At 47.5% G+C, this 27,996-nt stretch overlaps 1 protein-coding gene across 2 annotated transcripts; it reads left to right on the top strand.

Moving 5' to 3' along the window:
• Nucleotides 1-76: 76 nt before the first annotated feature.
• pik3r4 (phosphoinositide-3-kinase, regulatory subunit 4) lies at nucleotides 77-27,921 on the top strand. 2 transcript variants are annotated; one of them, XM_079275816.1, is made up of 21 exons: nucleotides 77-320; nucleotides 3,011-3,736; nucleotides 3,942-4,075; nucleotides 6,246-6,456; nucleotides 6,526-6,921; nucleotides 7,761-7,895; nucleotides 7,975-8,196; nucleotides 8,454-8,627; nucleotides 8,720-8,865; nucleotides 9,757-9,960; nucleotides 16,041-16,242; nucleotides 17,084-17,175; nucleotides 18,607-18,829; nucleotides 19,325-19,490; nucleotides 19,752-19,916; nucleotides 19,996-20,207; nucleotides 20,724-20,855; nucleotides 24,984-25,084; nucleotides 25,254-25,342; nucleotides 25,576-25,696; nucleotides 27,149-27,921. In XM_079275816.1, exons 2-21 carry the CDS (start codon nucleotides 3,019-3,021, stop codon nucleotides 27,317-27,319), a joined length of 4,014 nt encoding a protein of 1,337 aa, XP_079131942.1. In that variant the 5' UTR covers nucleotides 77-320; nucleotides 3,011-3,018; the 3' UTR covers nucleotides 27,320-27,921. The 2 variants fall into 2 exon arrangements, with proteins under 2 accessions (XP_079131942.1, XP_079131941.1); XM_079275815.1 differs by having other exon boundaries at nucleotides 6,246-6,921.
• Nucleotides 27,922-27,996: the final 75 nt, after the last annotated feature.

Below are 27,996 nucleotides of genomic sequence, written 5' to 3'. Positions count from 1 at the left end.
ACGTTAACTCGACCAGCAGAGGCGCTGTGACGCGTTATGTGTTTCCTTACTGAACCGGAAACAACAGCTGGAGAAGCTACGATGCTAACCGAGTGATTCAGGCTGCTGCAGTTAACGGGGAATATTCACGGTTACGGTCCGTTTGTCTCACTCACCGGGACACGACATGGAGACTAACGGAGCTTTGTTACGTTAGCAGCTGTTAGCAGCTTTAGCGTCACCGTGGACTGCTCGTTAGCCTACTGAAGCACCGTCATCATCGTTAACAACAACAACAACAACAACAACAGCAGCAGCGGTCACATCAACAGCAGCAGCTGGTAACAATACACACTCAGTATTTAACGTTGAAGCTAAGTGTTGCTGACGGAACGAGCTTATTTACGGGAGCTAACAGCGGTTAGCTAGCATGCTACATTAACATTGTTAAAAGAGTGGGTGATGAATCACGTGACTCTGGATTGCTCTCGTGTTTTATTAACCCTCCTGTCGTGTTCGGGTCAAATCTGACCGATTTACAACTTTAATCGATCATAAATATTGTGTTTTACATCTGATTGCCTCGTGATATCCTCCCCACTAGTCATTTGAACATATCATATTGCTGATCACCACTTTCATTGAATTTTTAGTGGTTTCGTCAACTTTGTAACACCCATGGTGTTCCCGGCCAAAAGTGACCGCCATAGGAAATGAATGGGAAACACTAGATTATGTCCATTCATCAGATGGAAAACAGCCCCATACACACCCACAACCACCCCTCCTCCCTCACACACACACACACACACACACACACACACACACACACCTGTGTAAACACCTGTTCACTGCCCCATATACACAGCTGTACACATTTCAAACAAAAAAATCAGGTGTTTGTTATGGGAACCCATCTCTATACCGTGCTTATGTGCCCATCCCCCCCCCCCCCCCACGTGAACCCCACCTTCCAGACTAAACAGTGTTTCATATCGTCTCACTTTCCCCCTAAATAAACCTTTATCTGGGCCTTGCTCTCGTTTTACTCTGTGAGCACAATGACTAGGCCACTAATGAGGCGATTTTCTGTCAGAGAGGCTCTGGACCTAATTTTTGAACCAGATGAAGAGGAGATTGAACCGGAGATAGAGGAAGGTGTCTCAGAAATTGAAGACAACATTGATCTTGATTTCGATCCGGACTATTTTGAGACAGACCAATCAACAGATGGCGAGGAAGTGGCACCAGAGGAACAGGCACCTGAGGTGACATTCCAGTCCAAGGGTGGCAACTTGCTCCCAGGACAGAGGAGGCAGAGCGAGAGATGAAAACATAATAAGGATGATGCCAGGGCCAACACGATATGCAACATCTCGTGTGGATGACATCAAGTCCAGCTTCCACCTGTATTTACCAGAGTCCATTGAGGGTGTTATACTGGACATGACAAACCTGGAGGGGAGGCGTGTGTTTGTGGACAAGTGAAAAGCATTGGACCAGATCGACCGCCAAGCCTACATGCTACAAGCCTACTCTGTTGATTCTAGCAGGAGTCAAACAATGAGGCTAGAAAAAGTCTGTGGGATGCGGAGTCCTATATTCCTGTCAACAATGTCCTTACAACAGTTTCAATTAATTTGGCGATACATTCTCAGTGTCTATTCTTTGTATATTCACAGCAGTTATTGATGGAAACCACTAGTCTGAGACATTGTTTACAGCTTAAAAGGTTGTTAAATAAAATTTGGTGATGAATGCTTTTTGTGTTCATGTAACAGCAGTTAAAAGAGACCGGTCAAATTTGACCGGGAACACTGAAGTAAGGGGGGAGAAACGAACACGACAGGAGAGTTAAGATAATATATGGTCAATAACAACAATAATTTAATAATACAAAAACAGTTACATGGGTAATCAGTTCCGCGTTGTTCCCGTTGGTCGCGCTCCTCTTGTCTCCGCGTTGTTCCCGTCGGTCGCGCTCCTCTTGTCTCCGCGTTGTTCCCGTCGGTCGCGTTCCTCTTGTCTCCGCGTTGTTCCCGTCGGTCGCGCTCCTCTTGTCTCCGCGTTGTTCCCGTCGGTCGCGCTCCTCTTGTCTCCGCGTTGTTCCCGTCGGTCGCGCTCCTCTTGTCTCCGAGTTGTTCCCGTCGGTCGCGCTCCTCTTGTCTCCGCGTTGTTCCCGTCGGTCGCGCTCCTCTTGTCTCCGCGTTGTTCCCGTCGGTCGCGCTCCTCTTGTCTCCACGTTGTTCCCGTCGGTCGCGCTCCTCTTGTCTCCGCGTTGTTCCCGTCGGTCGCGCTCCTCTTGTCTCCGAGTTGTTCCCGTCGGTCGCGCTCCTCTTGTCTCCGCGTTGTTCCCGTCGGTCGCGCTCCTCTTGTCTCCGCGTTGTTCCCGTCGGTCGCGTTCCTCTTGTTTCCGCGTTGTTCCCGTCGGTCGCGCTCCTCTTGTCTCCGCGTTGTTCCCGTCGGTCGCGCTCCTCTTGTCTCCGCGTTGTTCCCGTCGGTCGCGTTCCTCTTGTCTCCGCGTTGTTCCCGTCGGTCGCGCTCCTCTTGTCTCCGCGTTGTTCCCGTCGGTCGCGCTCCTCTTGTCTCCGCGTTGTTCCCGTCGGTCGCGCTCCTCTTGTCTCCGCGTTGTTCCCGTCGGTCGCGCTCCTCTTGTCTCCGCGTTGTTCCCGTCGGTCGCGTTCCTCTTGTTTCCGCGTTGTTCCCGTCGGTCGCGCTCCTCTTGTCTCCGCGTTGTTCCCGTCGGTCGCGTTCCTCTTGTTTCCGCGTTGTTCCCGTCGGTCGCGCTCCTCTTGTCTCCGCGTTGTTCCCGTCGGTCGCGTTCCTCTTGTTTCCGCGTTGTTCCCGTCGGTCGCGTTCCTCTTGTCTCCGCGTTGTTCCCGTCGGTCGCGCTCCTCTTGTCTCCGCGTTGTTCCCGTCGGTCGCGCTCCTCTTACTGGAGTTAGTTTTAGTAACTATCAGACCAGAAGAGTGTAACCTCGGTTCTAAGAGAAGAGGCTCTGATGACCTCTTCACTCTGACCTCTCCACAGAGGTTGTGATGGGGAACCAGCTGGCGGGCATCGCCCCCTCTCAGATCTTGTCGGTGGACAGCTACTTCTCAGACATACACGACCACGAGTACGACAAGAGTCTGGGCAGCACGCGCTTCTTCAAGGTGGCCCGGGCCAAACACCGCGAGGGCCTAGTGGTGGTGAAGGTGTTCGCCATCCAGGACCCGTCGCTCCCTCTGACCAGCTACAAACAGGAGCTGGAGGAGCTGAAGATCCGGCTGCACTCCTGCCACAACTGCCTTCCCTTCCAGAAAACCTCGCTGACGGAGAAGGCGGCCATCTTGTTCCGTCAGTACGTGCGGGACAACCTGTACGACCGCATCAGCACACGGCCGTTCCTCAACAACGTGGAGAAGCGCTGGCTGGCCTTCCAGATCCTTAACGCCGTGGACCAGGCGCACAAAGCCGGCGTCCGCCACGGCGACATCAAGACGGAGAACGTGATGGTGACCAGCTGGAACTGGGTGCTGCTCACCGACTTCGCCAGCTTCAAGCCCACGTTCCTGCCCGAGGACAACCCGGCCGACTTCAACTACTTCTTCGACACGTCCCGGCGCCGGACGTGCTACATCGCTCCGGAGAGGTTTGTGGACGGGAGCATGTTCACCACAGAGAACGACCAGAACACGCCTCTGGTGGACCTGACCAACAACAACCAGAGGAGCCGAGGGGAGCTCAGAGCGGCCATGGACATCTTCTCTGCAGGTAGATCACTGCTTCTAGATTCATGAATAAAATACTATCAACTGGTTTAATACACCATCTCAATAAGAGGTTCCAACTGAAACATGTTTATTTTGATGTAAGTAGCTTCAATCATAGATGCTCATATATTATTCTTATTTGAAGTTGTATTGATGTGTTCTCATTTGAAGTCAGATGTTTTGTCTGGGTGTGTTCGTGGTTTCAGGCTGCGTGATAGCCGAGCTCTTCACAGAAGGTGTTCCTCTCTTCGATCTGTCCCAGCTGCTGGCGTATCGTAAAGGACACTTCCAGATGGAACACGTCCTCATGAAGATCGAGGACCAGTGCGTCCGAGAGCTGGTAACCATTTTATTTATACATCACACAATCAGGTTCCTCTAACGTGGTCTCCTCTCAGGAGGATCTTCCTCTAACGTGGTCTCCTCTCAGGAGGATCTTCCTCTAACGTGGTCTCCTCTCAGGAGGATCTTCCTCTAACGTGGTCTCCTCTCAGGAGGATCTTCCTCTAACGTGGTCTCCTCTCAGGAGGCTCTTCCTCTAACGTGGTCTCCTCTCAGGAGGCTCTTCCTCTAACGTGGTCTCCTCTAACGTGGTCTCCTCGCAGGAGGCTCTTCCTCTAACGTGGTCTCCTCGCAGGAGGCTCTTCCTCTAACGTGGTCTCCTCTAACGTGGTCTCCTCTAACGTGGTCTCTTCCTCTAACGTGGTCTCTTCCTCTAACGTGGTCTCCTCTCTCAGGAGGCTCTTCCTTAACGTGGTCTCCTCTAACGTGGTCTCTTCCTCTAACGTGGTCTCCTCTCAGGAGGCTCTTCCTCTAACGTGGTCTCCTCTCAGGAGGCTCTTCCTCTAACGTGGTCTCCTCTCTCAGGAGGCTCTTCCTCTAACGTGGTCTCTTCCTCTAACGTGGTCTCCTCTCAGGGGGCTCTTCCTCTAACGTGGTCTCCTCTCAGGGGGCTCTTCCTCTAACGTGGTCTCCTCGCAGGAGGCTCTTCCTCTAACGTGGTCTCGCAGGAGGCTCTTCCTCTAACGTGGTCTCCTCTAACGTGGTCTCTTCCTCTAACGTGGTCTCCTCTAACGTGGTCTCTTCCTCTAACGTGGTCTCCTCTCTCAGGAGGCTCTTCCTCTAATGTGGTCTCTTCCTCTAACGTGGTCTCCTCTCAGGAGGCTCTTCCTCTAACGTGGTCTCCTCTCAGGAGGCTCGTCCTCTAACGTGGTCTCCTCTCAGGAGGCTCTTCCTCTAACGTGGTCTCCTCTAACGTGGTCTCCTCTCTCAGGAGGCTCGTCCTCTAACGTGGTCTCCTCTCAGGAGGCTCTTCCTCTAACGTGGTCTCCTCTAACGTGGTCTCCTCTCTCAGGAGGCACTTCCTCTAACATGGGCTCTTCCTCTAACGTGGTCTCCTCTCTCAGGGGGCTCTTCCTGTAACGTGGTCTCCTCTCTCAGGAGGCTCTTCCTGTAACGTGGTCTCCTCTCTCAGGAGGCTCTTCCTGTAACGTGGTCTCCTCTCTCAGGAGGCTCTTCCTGTAACGTGGTCTCCTCTCTCAGGAGGCTCTTCCTGTAACGTGGTCTCCTCTCTCGGGAGGCTCTTCCTGTAACGTGGTCTCCTCTCTCGGGGGGCTCTTCCTGTAACGTGGTCTCCTCTCTCGGGGGGCTCTTCCTGTAACGTGGTCTCCTCTCTCAGGGGGCTCTTCCTGTAACGTGGTCTCCTCTCTCAGGAGGCTCTTCCTGTAACGTGGTCTCCTCTCAGGGGGCTCTTCCTCTAACGTGGTCTCCTCGCAGGAGGCTCTTCCTCTAACGTGGTCTCCTCGCAGGAGGCTCTTCCTCTAACGTGGTCTCCTCTAACGTGGTCTCTTCCTCTAACGTGGTCTCCTCTAACGTGGTCTCTTCCTCTAACGTGGTCTCCTCTCTCAGGAGGCTCTTCCTCTAATGTGGTCTCTTCCTCTAACGTGGTCTCCTCTCAGGAGGCTCTTCCTCTAACGTGGTCTCCTCTCAGGAGGCTCGTCCTCTAACGTGGTCTCCTCTCAGGAGGCTCTTCCTCTAACGTGGTCTCCTCTAACGTGGTCTCCTCTCTCAGGAGGCTCGTCCTCTAACGTGGTCTCCTCTCAGGAGGCTCTTCCTCTAACGTGGTCTCCTCTAACGTGGTCTCCTCTCTCAGGAGGCTCTTCCTCTAACATGGGCTCTTCCTCTAACGTGGTCTCCTCTCTCAGGGGGCTCTTCCTGTAACGTGGTCTCCTCTCTCAGGAGGCTCTTCCTGTAACGTGGTCTCCTCTCTCAGGAGGCTCTTCCTGTAACGTGGTCTCCTCTCTCAGGAGGCTCTTCCTGTAACGTGGTCTCCTCTCTCAGGAGGCTCTTCCTGTAACGTGGTCTCCTCTCTCAGGAGGCTCTTCCTGTAACGTGGTCTCCTCTCTCGGGAGGCTCTTCCTGTAACGTGGTCTCCTCTCTCGGGGGGCTCTTCCTGTAACGTGGTCTCCTCTCTCAGGGGGCTCTTCCTGTAACGTGGTCTCCTCTCTCAGGTGGCTCAGATGGTCCAGAGAGAACCAGAGAAGCGTCTCACAGCTGAGGAGTACCTGAAGCAGCAGAGAGGTAAAGCCTTCCCTGACATCTTCTACACCTTCCTCCAGCCGTACATGGCTCAGTTTGCCAAAGAGACCTTCCAGTCCGCTGACGAGCGAGTGCTGGTGATCCGCAAAGACCTGGACAACATCCTGCACAACCTGCGAGGAGGTGAGCCACATTCTGACGGTGGACCAATGACATCCTGTTCTTCTGTATTAAACCCGTCTTCCTCTCCAGGCTCCTCGTCTTCCTCCTCGTCCAATGAGAGCAGCTGTGGAGCTCTGAGCTCCAGGGAGGAGCAGGGCCTCATGGTCCTAGTGTCCGTCATCACTTCCTGCCTGCAGACGCTGCACTCCTGCGACTCCAAGCTGGCGGCTCTGGAGCTGGTGCTGCACCTGGCCCCGCGGCTCGGCGTAGACGTCCTGCTGGACCGCATAGCGCCTTACCTGCTGCACTTCTGCAGCGACCCCGTGCCTCGCGTCCGCGCTCAGGCCGTCCGAACTCTGGCCAAAATCCTGGCGCTGGTGAAGGAGGTGCCGAGGAACGACGTGAACATCTACCCGGAGTACATCCTGCCGGGCATCGCACACCTCGCCCAGGACGACGCCACCATCGTCAGGCTGGCGTACGCAGGTCAGTGGAGAACGACACGCTTACTGAAGAACAACACAGAATGAGGTTATGATCTGGTGACAACAGCTTTGATTTAGAGGGAATGTCCACTTCCTGTTAGTGAGACCAAAACAAACAGAATGTCCCCTCTTCAGGTAATCATCCGTACTCGGCTTCATATGCTACTCAATGTCTTTGGTCCTCAGTACATGATGATGCAGCTTTAATTCATTCTTTACACCAGAAGGTTCAATACTTTAGTGGAGGTGAGACGTCCAGTGAGTTTGCCACAAACCAGAAACACTAAGAAGGGTTTTATATATATTTGACATATTTTTCAGACAAGTAACAACAAATGACTGAACAAAAACATCAGAACTTCATCAAACCGAACACTGTAAAAAACTCAAACACATTTTTGTCACAAAGGAAGTAAATTTCAGCTGATTTACTTTTCAGATTTTTTAAAACTCAAAATGAAATACTGAGCCCAACAACAACGCATTGAAATACATTCAGTGCACCTTCAGTAGCTAGCGTAGCATAGAACAGCTGACGCTAGTTAGCGCTGTGCTAACGTACTCTGTTAATTTGAGGGTTTAGTTCTGTCTCACTGTCGCTTCGAGTGTTTGAGTTCTTTATGAACATTTTACTTTACGTTAAACACGAGGTAACCAGAGGAAGCATGGACACGTAAAGACAAGCAAAGAGGATTAAACATGTGAGATCAGTCTGGAATACCGTTTGATGAATTCTGTGTAGCGGAGCGATGCTACGCTGTGATTGGACATCATGCGTTACAGGGGCGGGACTTAGCGAAGGTGATTTATTATTGTTCTTGTGTTCGCGGTAATGTTCAGAGAACATCGCTCACCTGGCGGAGAGCGCTCTGCGTTTCCTGGAGTTGGTTCAGGAAAACAACGTGAACACGGAGCAGGACCTGAGCGGAGAGGAACCGGAGGAGATCCTGCACCCCAACGAGAACTACGACTCAGGTACAGAAACACACACCTCAGCTGACACGTCGATAAAAGAGTTCATCTCTGAGACTCAACACTGCTGCACCGTCTCCAGAGCTGCAGGCGCTGCACGAGATGGTGCAGCAGAAGGTGGTGACGCTGCTGAGCGACTCGGAGAACATCGTCAAACAGTCGCTGATGGAGAACGGCATCACCAGACTCTGTGTCTTCTTCGGACGACAGAAAGCCAACGACGTGCTGCTGTCTCACATGATCACCTTCCTCAACGACAAGAACGACTGGCACCTACGGGGAGCCTTCTTCGACAGCATCGTGGGTGAGACAACATCCCACAATAGAGATGTTCTCTACCTGCTCAGGTACTCTGTTCACTACCTGCACAGGTACTCTGTTCACTACCTGTTCAGGTACTCTGTTCACTACCTGTTCAGGTACTCTGTTCACTACCTGTTCAGGTACTCTGTTCACTACCCGTTCAGGTACTCTGTTCACTACCCGCTCAGGTACTCTGTGTACTGGACAGGTGGTCTTGTCAGACTGGTAAAGGACCATTTGTGTTTACCTGTCCTGAAGGTGTAGCAGCCTATGTGGGCTGGCAGAGCTCCTCCATCCTGAAGCCCCTCCTCCAACAAGGTCTGAGTGACACAGAGGAGTTTGTCATCTACAAAGCTCTGAACTCTCTCACCTGTATGTGTCAGCTGGGTCTGCTGCAGAAACCTCATATATACGAGTTCGTCAGTGACATCGGTAAGATCACCTCACCCATCAGGTACATCATCAGGCACAGACAGAAGTCTGTGAAACAAACGGCATCATCTGTCCTCTCTGACTCTCCGTAGCTCCGTTCCTGTGTCACCCCAACCTGTGGATTCGTTACGGAGCCGTCGGCTTCATCACCGTCATCGCTCAGCACCTCAACGTGGCCGACGTCTACTGTAAGCTGATGCCTCACCTGAACCCATTCATCAGCCAACCCATCATCCAGGTGAGTCCTCCTCCTGCTCGTCGTTGTGGTCATCATCATCATCACTTTACCTTCATAGTCCATCACCCTCGCCTGTCCTCCCTCACCTGTCCTCTCTCACCTGTCCTCCGCCCCCTCACCTGTCCTCCGCCCCCTCACCTCTCCTCTCTCACCTGTCCTCTCTCACCTGTCCTCCGCCCCCTCACCTGTCCTCCGCCCCCTCACCTCTCCTCTCTCACCTGTCCCTGCCCCCCTCACCTGTCCTCTCTCACCTGTCCTCTCTCACCTGTCCCCGCCCCCTCACCTGTCTTCTCTCACCTGTCCCCGCCCCCCTCACCTGTCCTCTCTCACCTGTCCCTGCCCCCCTCACCTGTCCTCTCTTACCTGTCCCCGCCCCCCTCACCTGTCCTCTCTTACCTGTCCGCCCCCTCACCTGTCCTCTCTTACCTGTCCGCCCCCTCACCTGTCCTCTGACCTGTCCCCGCCCCCTCACCTGTCCTTTCTCACCTGTCCCCGCCCCCTCACCTGTCCTCTCTCACCTGTCCTCCGCCCCCCTCACCTGTCCCCGCCCCCCCCACCTGTCCTCTCTCACCTGTCCCCGCCCCCCTCACCTGTCCTCTCTCACCTGTCCCCCCCCCACTCACCTCTCCTCTCTCACCTGTCCTCCGCCCCCTCACCTGTCCTCTCTCACCTGTCCTCCGCCCCCTCACCTGTCCTCTCTCACCTGTCCCCCGCCCCCTCACCTGTCCTCTCTCACCTGTCCCCGCCCCCCTCACCTGTCCCCGCCCCCCTCACCTGTCCCCCGCCCCCCTCACCTCTCCTCTCTCACCTGTCCTCCGCCCCCCTCACCTGTCCTCTCTCACCTGTCCCCGCCCCTTACCTGTCCTCTCTCACCTGTCCCCCCCTCCTCAGATTGATAAGGAGCTGGTCCTGCTCAGTGTGCTGAAGGACCCGGTGAGCCGCTCCATCTTTGATTACGCTCTGCGCTCTAAAGACATCTCCAGTCTCTTCCGTCATCTGCTGCTTCGGCAGAAGAAGAGAGCCGGATCAATCCCAGAATGCCTTTCACCTGAGGACCCGGCCATCGCCCAACTGCTGAAGAAGCTGCTGTCACAGGTCAGAACAAGTGTACTTAAGTACATGTTTGAGGTACTTTACTTTGACATTGATATTCTCTGCTACTTTATGTTAGTATGTTAGTCTACTGTACTACATCTCAGAGGTACATGTACTTTGTACTGCAGTACATCTCAGAGGTACATATAGTACTTTATACTGTAGTACATCTCAGAGGTACATATAGTACTTTATACTGTAGTACATCTCAGAGGTACATGTACTTTATACTGTAGTACATCTCAGAGGTACATGTACTTTATACTGTAGTACATCTCAGAGGTACAGATAGTACTTTATATTGTAGTACATCTCAGAGGTACATGTACTTTATACTGTAGTACATCTCAGAGGTACATATAGTACTTTATACTGTAGTACATCTCAGAGGTACATACAGTACTTTATACTGTACTACATCTCAGAGGTACATGTACTTTATACTGTAGTACATCTCAGAGGTACATATAGTACTTTATACTGTAGTACATCTCAGAGGTACATATAGTACTTTATACTGTAGTACATCTCAGAGGTACATGTACTACATCTCAGAGGTACATGTACTTTATACTGTGGTACATCTCAGAGGTACATGTACTTTATACTGTAGTACATCTCAGAGGTACATATAGTACTTTATACTGTAGTACATCTCAGAGGTACATGTACTTTATACTGTAGTACATCTCAGAGGTACATGTACTTTATACTGTAGTACATCTCAGAGGTACATGTACTTTATACTGTAGTACATCTCAGAGGTACATGTACTTTATACTGTAGTACATCTCAGAGGTACATGTACTTTATACTGTGGTACATCTCAGAGGTACATGTACTTTATACTGTAGTACATCTCAGAGGTACATGTACTTTATACTCTAGTACATCTCAGAGGTACATATAGTACTTTATACTGTAGTACATCTCAGAGGTACATACAGTACTTTATACTGTAGTACATCTCAGAGGTACATGTACTTTATACTGTGGTACATCTCAGAGGTACATATAGTACTTTATACTGTAGTACATCTCAGAGGTACATATAGTACTTTATACTGTAGTACATCTCAGAGGTACATGTGGTACATCTCAGAGGTACATGTACTTTATACTGTAGTACATCTCAGAGGTACATGTACTTTATACTGTAGTACATCTCAGAGGTACATGTACTACATCTCAGAGGTACATGTACTTTATACTGTGGTACATCTCAGAGGTACATGTACTTTATACTGTGGTACATCTCAGAGGTACAGATAGTACTTTATACTGTATTACATCTCAGAGGTACAGATAGTACTTTATACTGTAATTACACTCGTGTGTTCTTCTGCTGACGGTGCGTCTTGAGGCTCATATGTGACGTCATTCGTTGAGATCCTAAAGCTGCGTTCACACCAAACGCGACGTGAACGTTCCTCAGACCGACATCTCCCACAACACTCACCTGCAGTTTGTCTCCACTTCTCTGGAGCATGTCCTGTGTCCTCTGTCCTGTTGACTCTGTCCTGTGTCCTCTGTCCTGTTGACTCTGTCCTGTGTCCTCTGTCCTGTTGACTCTATCCTGTTTCCTGTGTCCTCTGTCCTGTTGACTGTGTCCTGTGTCCTGATGACTGTGTCCTGTTTCCTGTGTCCTCTGTCCTGTGTCCTCTGTCCTGTGTCCTGTTGACTGTCCTGTGTCCTGTTGACTCTGTCCTGTTGACTGTCCTGTGTCCTCTGTCCTGTGTCCTGTTGACTCTGTCCTGTTTCCTGTGTCCTCTGTCCTGTGTCCTCTGTCCTGTTGACTGTGTCCTGTGTCCTGTTGACTCTGTCCTGTTTCCTGTGTCCTCTGTCCTGTGTCCTCTGTCCTGTGTCCTGTTGACTGTCCTGTGTCCTGTTGACTCTGTCCTGTTGACTGTCCTGTGTCCTCTGTCCTGTGTCCTGTTGACTCTGTCCTGTTTCCTCTGTCCTGTGTCCTGTTGACTCTGTCCTGTTTCCTGTGTCCTCTGTCCTGTTGACTGTGTCCTGTTGACTCTGTCCTGTTTCCTCTGTCCTGTGTCCTGTTGACTCTGTCCTGTTGACTGTGTCCTGTTGACTGTGTCCTGTGTCCTGTTGACTCTGTCCTGTTTCCTGTGTCCTCTGTCCTGTTGACTGTGTCCTGTGTCCTGTTGACTGTGTCCTGTGTCCTGTTGACTCTGTCCTGTTTCCTGTGTCCTCTGTCCTGTTGACTGTGTCCTATGTCCTGTTTCCTGTGTCCTGTGTCCTCTGTCCTGTTGACTGTGTCCTGTGTCCTGTTGACTCTGTCCTGTTTCCTGTGTCCTCTGTCCTGTGTCCTGTTGACTCTGTCCTGTTTCCTGTGTCCTCTGTCCTGTTGACTGTGTCATGTGTCCTGTTGACTGTCCTGTGTCCTCTGTCCTGTGTCCTGTTGACTCTGTCCTGTTTCCTGTGTCCCCTGTCCTGTTGACTCTGTCCTGTTTCCTGTGTCCTCTGTCCTGTTGACTGTGTCCTGTGTCCTGTTGACTGTGTCCTCTGTCCTGTGTCCTCTGTCCTGTTGACTGTGTCATGTGTCCTCTGTCCTGTTGACTGTGTCATGTGTCCTCTTGACTCTGTCCTGTTTCCTGTGTCCTCTGTCCTGTTGACTGTGTCCTCTGTCCTGTTTCCTGTGTCCTCTGTCCTGTTGACTGTGTCCTCTGTCCTGTTGACTGTGTCCTGTTGACTCTGTCCTGTTGACTGTGTCCTCTGTCCTGTGTCCTCTGTCCTGTTGACTGTGTCATGTGTCCTCTGTCCTGTTGACTGTGTCCTCTGTCCTGTTGACTGTGTCCTCTGTCCTGTTGACTGTGTCCGGTGTCCTGTTGACTGTGTCCTCTGTCCTGTTGACTGTGTCCTGTGTCCTGTTGACTCTGTCCTGTTTCCTGTGTCCTGTTTCCTGTTTCCTGTGTCCTGTTGACTGTGTCCTCTGTCCTGTTGACTGTGTCCTCTGTCCTGTTGACTGTGTCATGTGTCCTCTGTCCTGTTGACTGTGTCCTGTGTCCTCTTGACACTGTCCTGTTTCCTGTGTCCTCTGTCCTGTTGACTGTGTCCTCTGTCCTGTTGACTGTGTCCTCTGTCCTGTTGACTGTGTCCTCTGTCCTGTTGACTGTGTCCTCTGTCCTGTGTCCTGTTGACTCTGTCCTGTTGACTCTGTCCTGTGTCCTCTTGACTCTGTCCTGTTTCCTGTGTCCTCTGTCCTGTTTCCTGTGTCCTGTTGACTCTGTCCTGTGTCCTGTTGACTGTGTCCTCTGTCCTGTTGACTGTGTCCTCTGTCCTGTTGACTGTGTCATGTGTCCTCTGTCCTGTTGACTGTGTCCTGTGTCCTCTTGACTCTGTCCTGTTGACTGTGTCCTCTGTCCTGTTGACTGTGTCCTCTGTCCTGTTGACTGTGTCCTCTGTCCTGTTGACTCTGTCCTGTTGACTGTGTCCTCTGTCCTGTTGACTGTGTCCTCTGTCCTGTTGACTGTGTCCTCTGTCCTGTTGACTGTGTCCTCTGTCCTGTTGACTGTGTCCTGTGTCCTGTTGACTCTGTCCTGTTTCCTGTGTCCTGTGTCCTGTTTCCTGTGTCCTCTGTCCTGTTGACTGTGTCCTCTGTCCTGTTGACTGTGTCCTGTGTCCTCTTGACTCTGTCCTGTTTCCTGTGTCCTCTGTCCTGTTGACTGTGTCCTCTGTCCTGTTGACTGTGTCCTCTGTCCTGTTGACTGTGTCATCTGTCCTGTTGACTGTGTCCTGTGTCCTGTTGACTGTGTCCTCTGTCCTGTTGACTGTGTCCTCTGTCCTGTTGACTGTGTCCTCTGTCCTGTTGACTCTGTCCTGTTGACTCTGTCCTGTTTCCTGTGTCCTGTGTCCTGTGCCCTCTTGACTCTGTCCTGTTTCCTGTGTCCTCTGTCCTGTTGACTGTGTCCTCTGTCCTGTTGACTGTGTCCTGTGTCCTCTTGACTCTGTCCTGTTTCCTGTGTCCTCTGTCCTGTTTCCTGTGTCCTGTTGACTCTGTCCTGTGTCCTGTTGACTGTGTCCTCTGTCCTGTTGACTGTGTCATGTGTCCTCTGTCCTGTTGACTGTGTCCTGTGTCCTCTTGACTCTGTCCTGTTGACTGTGTCCTCTGTCCTGTTGACTCTGTCCTGTTGACTGTGTCCTCTGTCCTGTTGACTGTGTCCTCTGTCCTGTTGACTGCATCCTCTGTCCTGTTGACTGTGTCCTGTGTCCTGTTGACTCTGTCCTGTGTCCTCTGTCCTGTTGACTGTGTCCTCTGTCCTGTTGACTGTGTCATGTGTCCTCTGTCCTGTTGACTGTGTCCTCTGTCCTGTTGACTGTGTCCTCTGTCCTGTTGACTGTGTCCTCTGTCCTGTTGACTGTGTCCTGTGTCCTGTTGACTGTGTCCTCTGTCCTGTTGACTGTGTCCTCTGTCCTGTTGACTGTGTCCTGTGTCCTGTGTCCTGTTGACTCTGTCCTGTTGACTCTGTCCTGTGTCCTGTGTCCTGTTTCCTGTGTCCTGTGTCCTCTTGACTCTGTCCTGTTTCCTGTGTCCTCTGTCCTGTTTCCTGTGTCCTGTTGACTCTGTCCTGTGTCCTGTTGACTGTGTCCTCTGTCCTGTTGACTGTGTCATGTGTCCTCTGTCCTGTTGACTGTGTCCTGTGTCCTCTTGACTCTGTCCTGTTGACTGTGTCCTCTGTCCTGTTGACTGTGTCCTCTGTCCTGTTGACTGTGTCCTCTGTCCTGTTGACTGTGTCCTCTGTCCTGTTGACTGTGTCCTCTGTCCTGTTGACTCTGTCCTGTTGACTGTGTCCTCTGTCCTGTTGACTGTGTCCTCTGTCCTGTTGACTGTGTCCTCTGTCCTGTTGACTCTGTCCTGTTGACTGTGTCCTCTGTCCTGTTGACTGTGTCCTCTGTCCTGTTGACTCTGTCCTGTTGACTGTGTCCTCTGTCCTGTTGACTGTGTCCTCTGTCCTGTTGACTGTGTCCTCTGTCCTGTTGACTGTGTCCTCTGTCCTGTTGACTGTGTCCTCTGTCCTGTTGACTCTGTCCTCTGTCCTGTTGACTGTGTCCTCTGTCCTGTTGACTGTGTCCTCTGTCCTGTTGACTCTGTCCTGTTGACTGTGTCCTCTGTCCTGTTGACTGTGTCCTCTGTCCTGTTGACTGTGTCCTCTGTCCTGTTGACTCTGTCCTGTTGACTGTGTCCTCTGTCCTGTTGACTGTGTCCTCTGTCCTGTTGACTGTGTCCTCTGTCCTGTTGACTGTGTCCTCTGTCCTGTTGACTGTGTCCTCTGTCCTGTTGACTGTGTCCTCTGTCCTGTTGACTGTGTCCTCTGTCCTGTTGACTGTGTCCTCTGTCCTGTTGACTGTGTCCTCTGTCCTGTTGACTCTGTCCTGTTGACTGTGTCCTCTGTCCTGTTGACTGTGTCCTCTGTCCTGTTGACTGTGTCCTCTGTCCTGTTGACTCTGTCCTGTTGACTGTGTCCTCTGTCCTGTTGACTGTGTCCTCTGTCCTGTTGACTGTGTCCTCTGTCCTGTTGACTGTGTCCTCTGTCCTGTTGACTGTGTCCTCTGTCCTGTTGACTCTGTCCTGTTGACTGTGTCCTCTGTCCTGTTTCCTGTGTCCTCTGTCCTGTTTCCTGTGTCCTGTTGACTGTGTCCTCTGTCCTGTTGACTCTGTCCTGTGTCCTGTTGACTCTGTCCTGTTTCCTGTGTCCTGTGTCCTGTTGACTCTGTCCTGTTGACTGTGTCCTCTGTCCTGTTGACTGTGTCCTCTGTCCTGTTGACTCTGTCCTGTGTCCTGTTGACTGTGTCCTCGGTCCTGTTGACTCTGTCCTGTGTCCTGTTTCCTGTGTCCTCTGTCCTGTTTCCTGTGTCCTGTTGACTGTGTCCTCTGTCCTGTTGACTCTGTCCTGTGTCCTGTTGACTGTGTCCTGTGTCCTGTTGACTCTGTCCTGTTTCCTGTGTCCTGTGTCCTGTTGACTCTGTCCTGTGTCCTGTTGACTGTGTCCTCTGTCCTGTTGACGGTGTCCTCTGTCCTGTTGACTCTGTCCTGTGTCCTGTTGACTGTGTCCTCGGTCCACCAGGGCATGACGGAGGCGGAGGAGGACAAGCTGCTGGCGCTCAAAGACTTCATGCTGAAGTCCAACAGGGCCAAAGCCAACATGGGGGAGCAGAGTCACCTGGGGGAGTCTGCTCAGACCGGGGTCATAGACCTGGCAACGCTCGGCATTATGGGACGCCAGGTGGACCTGGTTAAAGCCAAGGCTGAGCCTGAGGACAAGAGAGGTGACACACACACACACACACACACACGCTTTCATGCGTTTGTAGGTTTTTCGTGTTGTGGAGAAGAAGTGGGTTCAAAGTCTTCAGTAGAAAGTGATAGCAGCTGTCTGAGGATCATCAAGAAACACAGAATATACACACACACTTTATTATATATGTGTGTGTGTGTGTGTGTGTGTGTGTATACACACACACACACACACACACACACACACACACACACACACATATATAATAAAGTGTGTGTATATATATACTTTATTATATATACACACACACACTCTCTGCATGCCTGCTGTCAGAGTGACATGAAATTATAAATACCTGCGATGTGTCTCCAGCTTTGTGGACCGTTCATTTAAAGTTCAGGTTGATAGAAGAGACTCCAGAGATCCTTTAAAGGTGCGAGTCCTTCTCCATGGTTCAGGTAGAGCTCCTCTTGAATCACAGCTCCAGATGTTCTTCTCTACATCACTGACAGTTAAACCGTCAGAGAAGAAACTCTCCAGTCTAATCTCACCATCCATCACTTTCTCGTTGTGTTCTTCAAATACCTGCCTGTCCTCAGATTCACCCGACACTGTGAACAATGTTCACCTCATGAGCGTCTGTTTGTAATCTGTAATCCTGAAGGAAGACTTTGACTCTGATAAGTTGAACCATCTCAACATGTCTGTACACCCATCAGATCCAGAGCTGGAGCCCGGATCAACAGAATTACTTCCCTAATGACAACCAGTCGTTGAAGTCCTAACGTGTCAAGCACATGTTTCAACATTCATAGACTTGTTAATTGTGGCGTGAGAAATGTGTAAACATCCTTGTTTAAATTCTTCTGCAGCGAGGAAGCACACGAAGCAGGACTCAACGATGAACGAGGAGTGGAAGAGCATGTTTGGGTCTCAGGAGCCGCCCTCCAACCTCCAATCCACGGTAACGCCTCCTCTGTGTGGTTAACATGTGGTTATGTCTGTCTGGTGCTGTTCAGCTCCAGGAATATTCACACCAACACTGTCCACACATTAATAATGATAATAACACTTTGTTAAATGGTTAAAAAATACTTTGTAAAGCATCTATAAACATTATTGAGTTAGTTAACACTTTGTTAAACAATTAATACTTTATAAAGCATCTATAAACATTATTGAGTTAGTTAACACTTTGTTAAACAATTAATACTTTATAAAGCATCTATAAACATTATTTAGATAGTTAACACTTTATTAAATAGTTAATACTTTATAAAGCATCTATAAACATTATTTAGATAGTTAACGCTTTATTAAATAGTTAATACTTTATAAAGCATCTATAAACATTATTTAGATAGTTAACACTTTATTAAATAGTTAATACTTTATAAAGCATCTATAAACATTATTTAGATAGTTAACACTTTATTAAATCGTTAATACATTATAAAGCATCTATAAACATTATTTAGATAGTTAACACTTTATTAAATAGTTAATACTTTATAAAGCATCTATAAACATTATTTAGTGAGTTAACACTTTGTTAAATAGTAGTGCTGGGCAAGTTAACGCGTTAATTAATTAACTCAGACAATTATTTTTCTGCGCATTAACGCATTTTTAAAATAACAAAATATATATATTTTTTTCTTTTTTTTAAAACTGAAAGACAAGAGACAATACATACATAACAACAAGAGGATGACAAGAACAGTGGGATAAAGCCAGCAAACATCCTGTAGTCAGCCTGTCTCATGTTTATGGTTTTGTATTAGAGATGTGATGTCCCTTCAGGGTTGCCGTAGAGAAAAGGCTTCCGCTGCTCTGCCTGGAGACGACTGGACATCGCTGGTAAAGTCACACACACTCACATGTTAGTGCAGCTCTACGCTGACATTCACCGTAAACACATTCTAACGCACAGATCGGGAGCGAAGGACTTTGAAAGTTAGCAGAAACATGAACGTGAGACAACATCCGGTTTTCAGAATAAGATGCCAACAAAGTATGAATTATATTCACATTAAGTATGAAACATGCTGCCTGCATCTCGTGAACCAAATGTTATTGCCCTTTTGTTCATAGAGCAGTACTTTAAAATAAAAGTGCGCAATACACTACTTTATAATTCATTGTTGAACTTTGCCAAAACAATGCGATGAATCGCGATTAAATATTTTAATCGTTGCCCAGCACTATTAAATAGTTAACACTTTATAAAGCATCTATAAACATTATTTAGAAAGTTATCGCGTTGAAATATTGCTGCTGTTTTCCAGTCTTGAATGGAATGTAGAGTTTTACTAATAAAAACCAGCAGCTCTGATGGGTGGACACCTGGTCCTGAACCAGCGGTCAGTAACATACGGACCTGATATGTTTGCAGGCGGCTGACGGGTCGGCGGGTCAGATCCGGAGAACCGCCGCGGTCCCGGCGGTTCCCGTCCTGCAGTCGGTGGCGAGCGGTCCCGCCTACCAGCGACGCATCAACACCTGCAAGGCGGAGCTCCAGCAGCTGGTGCAGCAGAAGAGGGAACAGTGCAGCGCCGAGAGGATCGCCAAGCAGATGATGGAGAGCGCAGAGTGGGAGAGTCGACCTCCTCCACCAGGTAGCTCGCCTCCTGTTAGACCTGTATCACAGGAGGGGACCCTGACCTGTTAGACCTGTATAATAGGAGGGGACCCTGACCTGTTAGACCTGTATCATAGGAGGGGACCCTGACCTGTTAGACCTGTATAATAGGAGGGGACCCTGACCTGTTAGACCTGTATAATAGGAGGGGACCCTGACCTGTTAGACCTGTATCATAGGAGGGGACCCTGACCTGTTAGACCTGTATAATAGGAGGGGACCCTGACCTGTTAGACCTGTATAATAGGAGGGGACCCTGACCTGTTAGACCTGTATCATAGGAGGGGACCCTGACCCGTTAGACCTGTATCATAGGAGGGGACCCTGACCTGTTAGACCTGTATCATAGGAGGGGACCCTGACCTGTTAGACCTGTATCACAGGAGGGGAACTTGTCCTCTGATGTGACTCACTCTGGTAGAGGACTCGAGTCTGAATGATCGAGGTGAACACTGATTGATGGGTGTTTCAGGGTGGCACCCTAAAGGACTGCTGGTGGCTCACCTCCACGAACACAAAGCTGCTGTGAACCGCATCAGAGTCTCAGACGAACACTCCGTCTTCGCCACGGCGTCCAACGACGGCACCGTTAAAGTCTGGGACAGTCAGAAGATGGAGGGAAAGACCACGACCACCAGGTGAGTCTTTAACACCACTGATTAGACCAGAGACCACCTTCATGAAACACCAGACCACAAGACCAGAGACCACGTCACTGAAACACCAGACCACTAGACCTGAGCACTGTCAGTTGTCTGATGCATCATATTGGATCCAGATCGGTTTCTCATGTGGGTCTGGGATCGGTCCACATCAGAGCCTGGTTCATGTGTTGATGGATGAATCCAGAAGACTTCTCATGTGCTGTATGCTCACAGCGTTGATGTTTGCTCCTGCAGGTCGGTCTTGACTTACTCTCGTATCGGGGGTCATGTGAAGACCCTGACCTTCTGTCAGGGGTCTCATTACTTGGCGGTAGCTTCAGATAACGGATCCATCCAGCTGCTGGCAGTCGAAGCAAACAAACCGCCCAAATCCCCCAAAGTTCAGCCCTTCCAGACCAGGTACCTGAAACACATCCACAGGTTCTCACCTTCTGTTCCGATGGACGAGGTGTCTCATCACGGTTCCTTCCTCTCTCAGGTCTCTGGACCTGCAGGAGGACGGCTGTGCGGTGGACATCCACCATTTTAACTCGGGCGCCCAGTCGGTGCTGGCGTACGCCACCGTCAACGGCTCGCTGGTCGGCTGGGACCTTCGCTCCAACTCCAACGCCTGGACGCTGCGCCACGACCTCCGCCTCGGACTCATCACCTCCTTCACCGTGGACATGCACCAGTGCTGGCTCTGCCTAGGTCTGTGTTTGTGTGCGGAACTATTGCTATCTCTGCGAGGACAACTTCAGGTTTAAACCATCGTACAGAGGACCACTCAGTCCGTCTTCAGCACTGCAAAAGACAGTTTAAAAGTCAAGGCTTCGGTTAGCATAAAGAAACTACTGACCGAGGATGCAGGTCATGATGCAAGGCCACAAATGAAATACAATTTATATACTTCATTATAATATAATGAGACGATTCTGGTTTGGCATTGTGGAATAAAGCAGAGATCTTATAACATCATACTCTATATATTGAGGTCCAGGTTGGAAAATGTCAGTGAGGGCCTCACGGGTATACAAAGAGAAACCTTAATCTGATGTTTTTACCAAAGTTTACATGAAGCCTTAATGTTGTAGCGGCAGACAAGCGGATACAGTAACATATGGGAAGTTTTTATGAATTATCGTGAAAATATGTCAAAATTGTATTAAATTAAGTTGAATTATCTTGAATATCATGCTTCATACCAATTTCCTCTTTCCTCGACAGGTACAAGCAGCGGCACCATGGCCTGCTGGGATATGCGGTTTCAGCTCCCCATCTCAAACCACTCCCACCCGGCCAGAGCACGAATCAGACGACTGCTGATGCATCCGCTCTACCAATCATCTGTCATCGCAGGTGAGAGGAGCTCTGTTTCATTTAGAATTATGAATGTAGCATTTATCATATAATATTAACAATTAGCATTTATCACATAATGTTAATAATGTAATATACATCACATAATGTCAATAATGTAATATACATCACATAATGTCAATAGTGTAATACACGTCACATAATGTCAATAGTGTAATACACGTCACATAATGTCAATAGTGTAATACACGTCACATAATGTCAATAGTGTAATATACGTCACATAATGTTAATAATGTAATATACATAATTTTTACAGACTAAACTATGACTTTTTTACGACGTACGGCCCTATGACATTTTTACGACGTACGCTACTATGACTGTTACGACGTACGATACTATGCCTTTTTTACGACGTACGATACTGACTTTTTTACGACATACGATACTATGACTTTTTTACGACGTACGATACTATGCCTTTTTTACGACGTACGATACTATGACTTTTTTACGACATACGATACTATGACTTTTTTACGACGTACGATACTATGACTTTTTTACGACGTACGATACTATGCCTTTTTTACGACGTACGATACTATGACTTTTTTACGACGTACGACACTATGACTTTTACGCCGTACGCTACTATGACTTTTTTACGACGTACGACACTATGACTTTTACGACGTACGCTACTATGACTTTTTTACGCCGTACGATACTATGACTTTTTTACGACGTACGGTCCTATGACATTTTTACGACGTACGACACTATGCCTTTTTTACGACGTACGATACTATGACTTTTTTATGACGTACGATACTATGACTTTTTTACGACGTACGATACTATGACTTTTTTACGACGTACGATACGATGACTTTTACGTCGTACGCTACTATGACTTTTTACGACGTACGGTCCTATGACATTTTTACGACGTATGATACTATGCCTTTTACGACGTACGATACTATGACTTTTTTACGACGTATGATACTATGACTGTTACGACGTACGATACTATGCCTTTTTTACGACGTACGATACTATGACTGTTACGACGTACGATACTATGCCTTTTTTACGACGTACGATACTGACTTTTTTACGACGTACGATACTATGACTTTCACGACGTATGATACTATGACTGTTGCGACGTACGATACTATGCCTTTTTTACGACGTACGATACTGACTTTTTTACGACGTACGATACTGACTTTTTTACGACGTACGATACTATGACTTTTACGACGTACGATACTATGACTTTTACGACGTACGGTACTATGACTTTTACGACGTACGGTACTATGACTTTTACGACGTACGATACTATGACTTTTACGACGTACGATACTATGACTTTTACGACGTACGATACTATGACTTTTACGACGTACGATACTATGACTTTTACGACGTACGATACTATGACTTTTACGACGTACGATACTATGACTTTTTTACGACGTACGATACTATGCCTTTTTTACGACGTACGATACTATGACTTTTTTACGACATACGATACTATGACTTTTTTACGACGTACGATACTATGCCTTTTTTACGACGTACGATACTATGACTTTTTTACGACGTACGACACTATGACTTTTACGACGTACGCTACTATGACTTTTTTACGACACTATGACTTTTACGACGTACGCTACTATGACTTTTTTACGACGTACGATACTATGCCTTTTTTACGACGTACGATACTATGACTTTTTTATGACGTACGATACTATGACTTTTTTATGACGTACGATACTATGACTTTTTTACGACGTACGATACTATGACTTTTTTACGACCTACGGTCCTATGACATTTTTACGACGTACGACACTATGCCTTTTTTACGACGTACGATACTATGACTTTTTTATGACGTACGATACTATGACTTTTTTACGACGTACGATACTATGACTTTTTTACGACGTACGATACAATGACTTTTACGTCGTACGCTACTATGACTTTTTACGACGTACGGTCCTATGACATTTTTACGACGTACGATACTATGCCTTTTACGACGTACGATACTATGACTTTTTTACGACGTATGATACTATGACTGTTACGACGTACGATACTATGCCTTTTTTACGACGTACGATACTATGACTGTTACGACGTACGATACTATGCCTTTTTTACGACGTACGATACTGACTTTTTTACGACGTACGATACTATGACTTTCACGACGTATGATACTATGACTGTTGCGACGTACGATACTATGCCTTTTTTACGACGTACGATACTGACTTTTTTACGACGTACGATACTGACTTTTCTACGACGTACGATACTATGACTTTTACGACGTACGATACTATGACTTTTACGACGTACGGTACTATGACTTTTACGACGTACGATACTATGACTTTTACGACGTACGGTACTATGACTTTTACGACGTACGATACTATGACTTTCACGACGTATGATACTATGACTGTTGCGACGTACGATACTATGCCTTTTTTACGACGTACGATACTGACTTTTTTACGACGTACGATACTGACTTTTCTACGACGTACGATACTATGACTTTTACGACGTACGATACTATGACTTTTACGACGTACGGTACTATGACTTTTACGACGTACGGTACTATGACTTTTACGACGTACGATACTATGACTTTTACGACGTACGGTACTATGACTTTTACGACGTACGATACTATGACTTTTACGACGTACGATACTATGACTTTTACGACGTACGATACTATGACTTTTACGACGTACGATACTATGACTTTTACGACGTACGATACTATGACTTTTACGACGTACGATACTATGACTTTTACGACGTACGGTACTATGACTTTTACGACGTACGGTACTATGACTTTTACGACGTACGGTACTATGACTTTTACGACGTACGATGCTATGACTTTTACGACGTACGATGCTATGACTTTTACGACGTACGATGCTATGACTTTTACGACGTACGATACTATGACTTTTACGACGTACGATACTATGACTTTTACGACGTAAGATACTATGACTTTTACGACGTAAGATACTATGACTTTTACGACGTACGATACTATGACTTTTACGACGTACGATACTATGACTTTTACGACGTACGATACTATGACTTTTACGACGTACGATACTATGACTTTTACGACGTACGATACTATGACTTTTACGACGTACGATACTATGACTTTTACGACGTACGATACTATGACTTTTACGACGTACGATACTATGACTTTTACGACGTACGATACTATGACTTTTACGACGTACGGTACTATGACTTTTACGACGTACGGTACTATGACTTTTACGACGTACGGTACTATGACTTTTACGACGTACGATACTATGACTTTTACGACGTACGATACTATGACTTTTACGACGTACGATACTATGACTTTTACGACGTACGATACTATGACTTTTACGACGTACGATACTATGACTTTTACGACGTACGATACTATGACTTTTACGACGTACGATACTATGACTTTTACGACGTACGGTACTATGACTTTTACGACGTACGGTACTATGACTTTTACGACGTACGGTACTATGACTTTTACGACGTACGGTACTATGACTTTTACGACGTACGGTACTATGACTTTTACGACGTACGGTGCTATGACTTTTACGACGTACGGTGCTATGACTTTTACGACGTACGGTGCTATGACTTTTACGACGTACGATACTATGACTTTTACGACGTACGATACTATGACTTTTACGACGTACGATACTATGACTTTTACGACGTAAGATACTATGACTTTTACGACGTACGATACTATGACTTTTACGACGTACGATACTATGACTTTTACGACGTACGATACTATGACTTTTACGACGTACGATACTATGACTTTTACGACGTACGATACTATGACTTTTACGACGTACGATACTATGACTTTTACGACGTACGATACTATGACTTTTACGACGTACGATACTATGACTTTTACGACGTACGATACTATGACTTTTACAACGTACGATACTATGACTTTTTTATGATGTTTTTTGAGACAATATTATTCATGTAATGTAAACAGTTGTCTGGCTGTCTCTTTGTCTGCAGCTGTCCAGGGGAATAATGAAGTGTCGATGTGGGACATGGAGACCGGAGATCGTAAATTTACCCTTTGGGCGAGTTCTGCACCTCCACTCTCTGAGATGCAGGTGTGAGAGGGGGGGGGGGTCTGATGTTGGACTCTCAGAATTTTAATTCCACACATTTCCTGTTTCTTGTCAAACCTGGTCATGTTGGATTCATTGAATCACTTCCTGATGTGGATCAGAATCACAACACATGATACTCATTACAGTTGTGTGTGCGCTCTCTCTGCAGCCGTCTCCTCACAGTGTTCATGGGATCTACTGTAGTCCTGCTGATGGAAACCCTCTGCTGCTGACTGCTGGATCTGATATGAGGATCAGGTCTGAACCACAACACATGAAACATAATCATCATCTTTTAAAGCACCTTATTTTCTTTGATGTCAGATTATGTTTATTGTGCTATTCACTTTATAAACGTCACACGTTTTTTTTGAACACTTACAATAAAACAGTTCATAACTTTAATTAAGAGTTAAGAGTTAGTTAAGAGTCAAACCTTCAGCCCTCAGGTTAGGGTGGGTCCAGGTTCATTCAGGTCCTTGTGTGTTCAGGTTCTGGGACTTGGCGTACCCTGAGCGGTCCTACATCGTGGCTGGAGGAGCCACCGACTCTCTGCACTGTCCGTCCGTCCTCTACAGCAGGAAGATCATCGAAGGGACCGAAGTGGTCCAGGTGAGTCTTTAGTTCTCATTGAAGTGGTCCAGGTGAGTCTTTAGTTCTCGTTGAAGTGGTCCAGGACAGTCTTTAGTTCTCGTTGAAGTGGTCCAGGACAGTCTTTGGTTCTCGTTGAAGTGGTCCAGGACAGTCTTTAGTTCTCGTTGAAGTGGTCCAGGTGAATCTTTAGTTCTCGTTGAAGTGGTCCAGGACAGTCTTTAGTTCTCGTTGAAGTGGTCCAGGACAGTCTTTAGTTCTTGTTGAAGTGGTCCAGGTGAGTCTTTAGTTCTTGTTGAAGTGGTCCAGGTGAGTCTTTAGTTCTTGTTGAAGTGGTCCAGGACAGTCTTTAGTTCTCGTTGAAGTGGTCCAGGACAGTCTTTAGTTCTCGTTGAAGTGGTCCAGGACAGTCTTTGGTTCTCGTTGAAGTGGTCCAGGACAGTCTTTAGTTCTCGTTGAAGTGGTCCAGGTGAGTCTTTAGTTCTCGTTGAAGTGGTCCAGGACAGTCTTTAGTTCTCGTTGAAGTGGTCCAGGACAGTCTTTGGTTCTCGTTGAAGTGGTCCAGGACAGTCTTTAGTTCTTGTTGAAGTGGTCCAGGTGAATCTTTAGTTCTCGTTGAAGTGGTCCAGGTGAGTCTTTAGTTCTTGTTGAAGTGGTCCAGGACAGTCTTTAGTTCTCGTTGAAGTGGTCCAGGACAGTCTTTAGTTCTCGTTGAAGTGCTCCAGGACAGTCTTTAGTTCTTGTTGAAGTGCTCCAGGACAGTCTTTAGTTCTCGTTGAAGTGGTCCAGGTGAGTCTTTGGTTCTCGTTGAAGTGGTCCAGGACAGTCTTTAGTTCTCGTTGAAGTGGTCCAGGTGAATCTTTAGTTCTCGTTGAAGTGGTCCAGGACAGTCTTTAGTTCTCGTTGAAGTGGTCCAGGTGAGTCTTTAGTTCTCGTTGAAGTGGTCCAGGACAGTCTTTAGTTCTCGTTGAAGTGGTCCAGGACAGTCTTTAGTTCTCGTTGAAGTGGTCCAGGACAGTCTTTAGTTCTCGTTGAAGTGGTCCAGGTGAGTCTTTAGTTCTTGTTGAAGTGTTCCAGGTGAGTCTTTAGTTCTCGTTGAAGTGGTCCAGGACAGTCTTTAGTTCTCGTTGAAGTGCTCCAGGACAGTCTTTAGTTCTCGTTGAAGTGGTCCAGGTGAGTCTTTAGTTCCCGTTGAAGTGCTCCAGGACAGTCTTTAGTTCTCGTTGAAGTGGTCCAGGTGAGTCTTTAGTTCTTGTTGAAGTGGTCCAGGACAGTCTTTAGTTCTCGTTGAAGTGGTCCAGGTGAGTCTTTAGTTCTTGTTGAAGTGGTCCAGGACAGTCTTTAGTTCTCGTTGAAGTGGTCCAGGACAGTCTTTAGTTCTCGTTGAAGTGGTCCAGGTGAGTCTTTAGTTCTTATTGATCCTCTGAACCATGTTATTAACATGTTATTCCATGAACCCTGTGATGTCCTCAGGAGATCCACAGTAAACAGAAGAGCGGTGCGGTGGAGGACTCTCCTCGTCGAGGCCCAGAATCCCTCCCTGTGGGACACCATGACATCATCACCGACATCGCCACCTTTCAGACGACGCAGGGCTTCATCGTGACGTCGTCCAGAGACGGGATCGTCAAAGTGTGGAAGTGAGAAACACTCAGAAACACTTTGAGTTCAGTTAGTCCTCTTCAGTGCTTCCTGTAGTTGATAAGCTCCACCTCCTCCTCCTATTGGCTGCATCTGAGGACACAAACGTCTCACAGAGGGAATAAAATATGAATAATAAATGTACAAAGTATATTTAAATGTATGTAATATTCTGCTTCAATCCACATTTGTTTATTGATTTATTATTGAAATATGTTCTCTCTGACTCCTGCCAGTTTCTTTAGACTCAGTTTGCTGGTTCAGGACCAGTTCTGGTCCTGAACCAGTTCTTTACTGGACATTTGATTCAAATTGAATATGTTAATAATCAAATGTTAATAACTGGAGCGAGATCTTTTATTTGTTTTCTATCAGAACAGAATCCTCATGAAATATTATTAAACGTATGAAATGAGTCACCTGATCTCGTGTGAATATTAATCACTATCCTCTATATTATATCTAAACATTAATAAACTATAATCTGATTCGCTGAACGTTTGAGCCCAAAATAACATTTGTGTCTTTCTGTATATATGTTTTAATATTATGCTTCATTTCACGTTTGTCCAGCTGTTCAATAAAAAAACAAACATCTGTTCTCATTTTATTGAGCGTGGTTTTAATAAGAAATAACTTGAGATATGCATGTTTCATCGCGTTACGTTTTTTCCTTCTAA

This window comes from Melanostigma gelatinosum (genome assembly GCF_949748355.1).
Source record: "Melanostigma gelatinosum genome assembly, chromosome: 9".
NCBI classification, from domain to species: domain Eukaryota; kingdom Metazoa; phylum Chordata; class Actinopteri; order Perciformes; family Zoarcidae; genus Melanostigma; species Melanostigma gelatinosum.
The sequence above is the reverse complement of the archived record's forward strand: the minus strand, read 5'-3'. Positions and strand labels throughout refer to the sequence as shown.

Bases quoted from the DNA above. Each gene is read 5' to 3' on its own strand.
- pik3r4 (XM_079275815.1), top strand. From the start codon at position 3,019: ATGGGGAACCAGCTGGCGGGCATCGCCCCCTCTCAGATCTTGTCGGTG. The intron at 17,176-18,606 runs GTAACGCCTCCT...ATATGTTTGCAG, and splicing joins CCTCCAACCTCCAATCCACG to GCGGCTGACGGGTCGGCGGG. The intron at 25,343-25,575 runs GTCTGAACCACA...TTGTGTGTTCAG, and splicing joins GGATCTGATATGAGGATCAG to GTTCTGGGACTTGGCGTACC.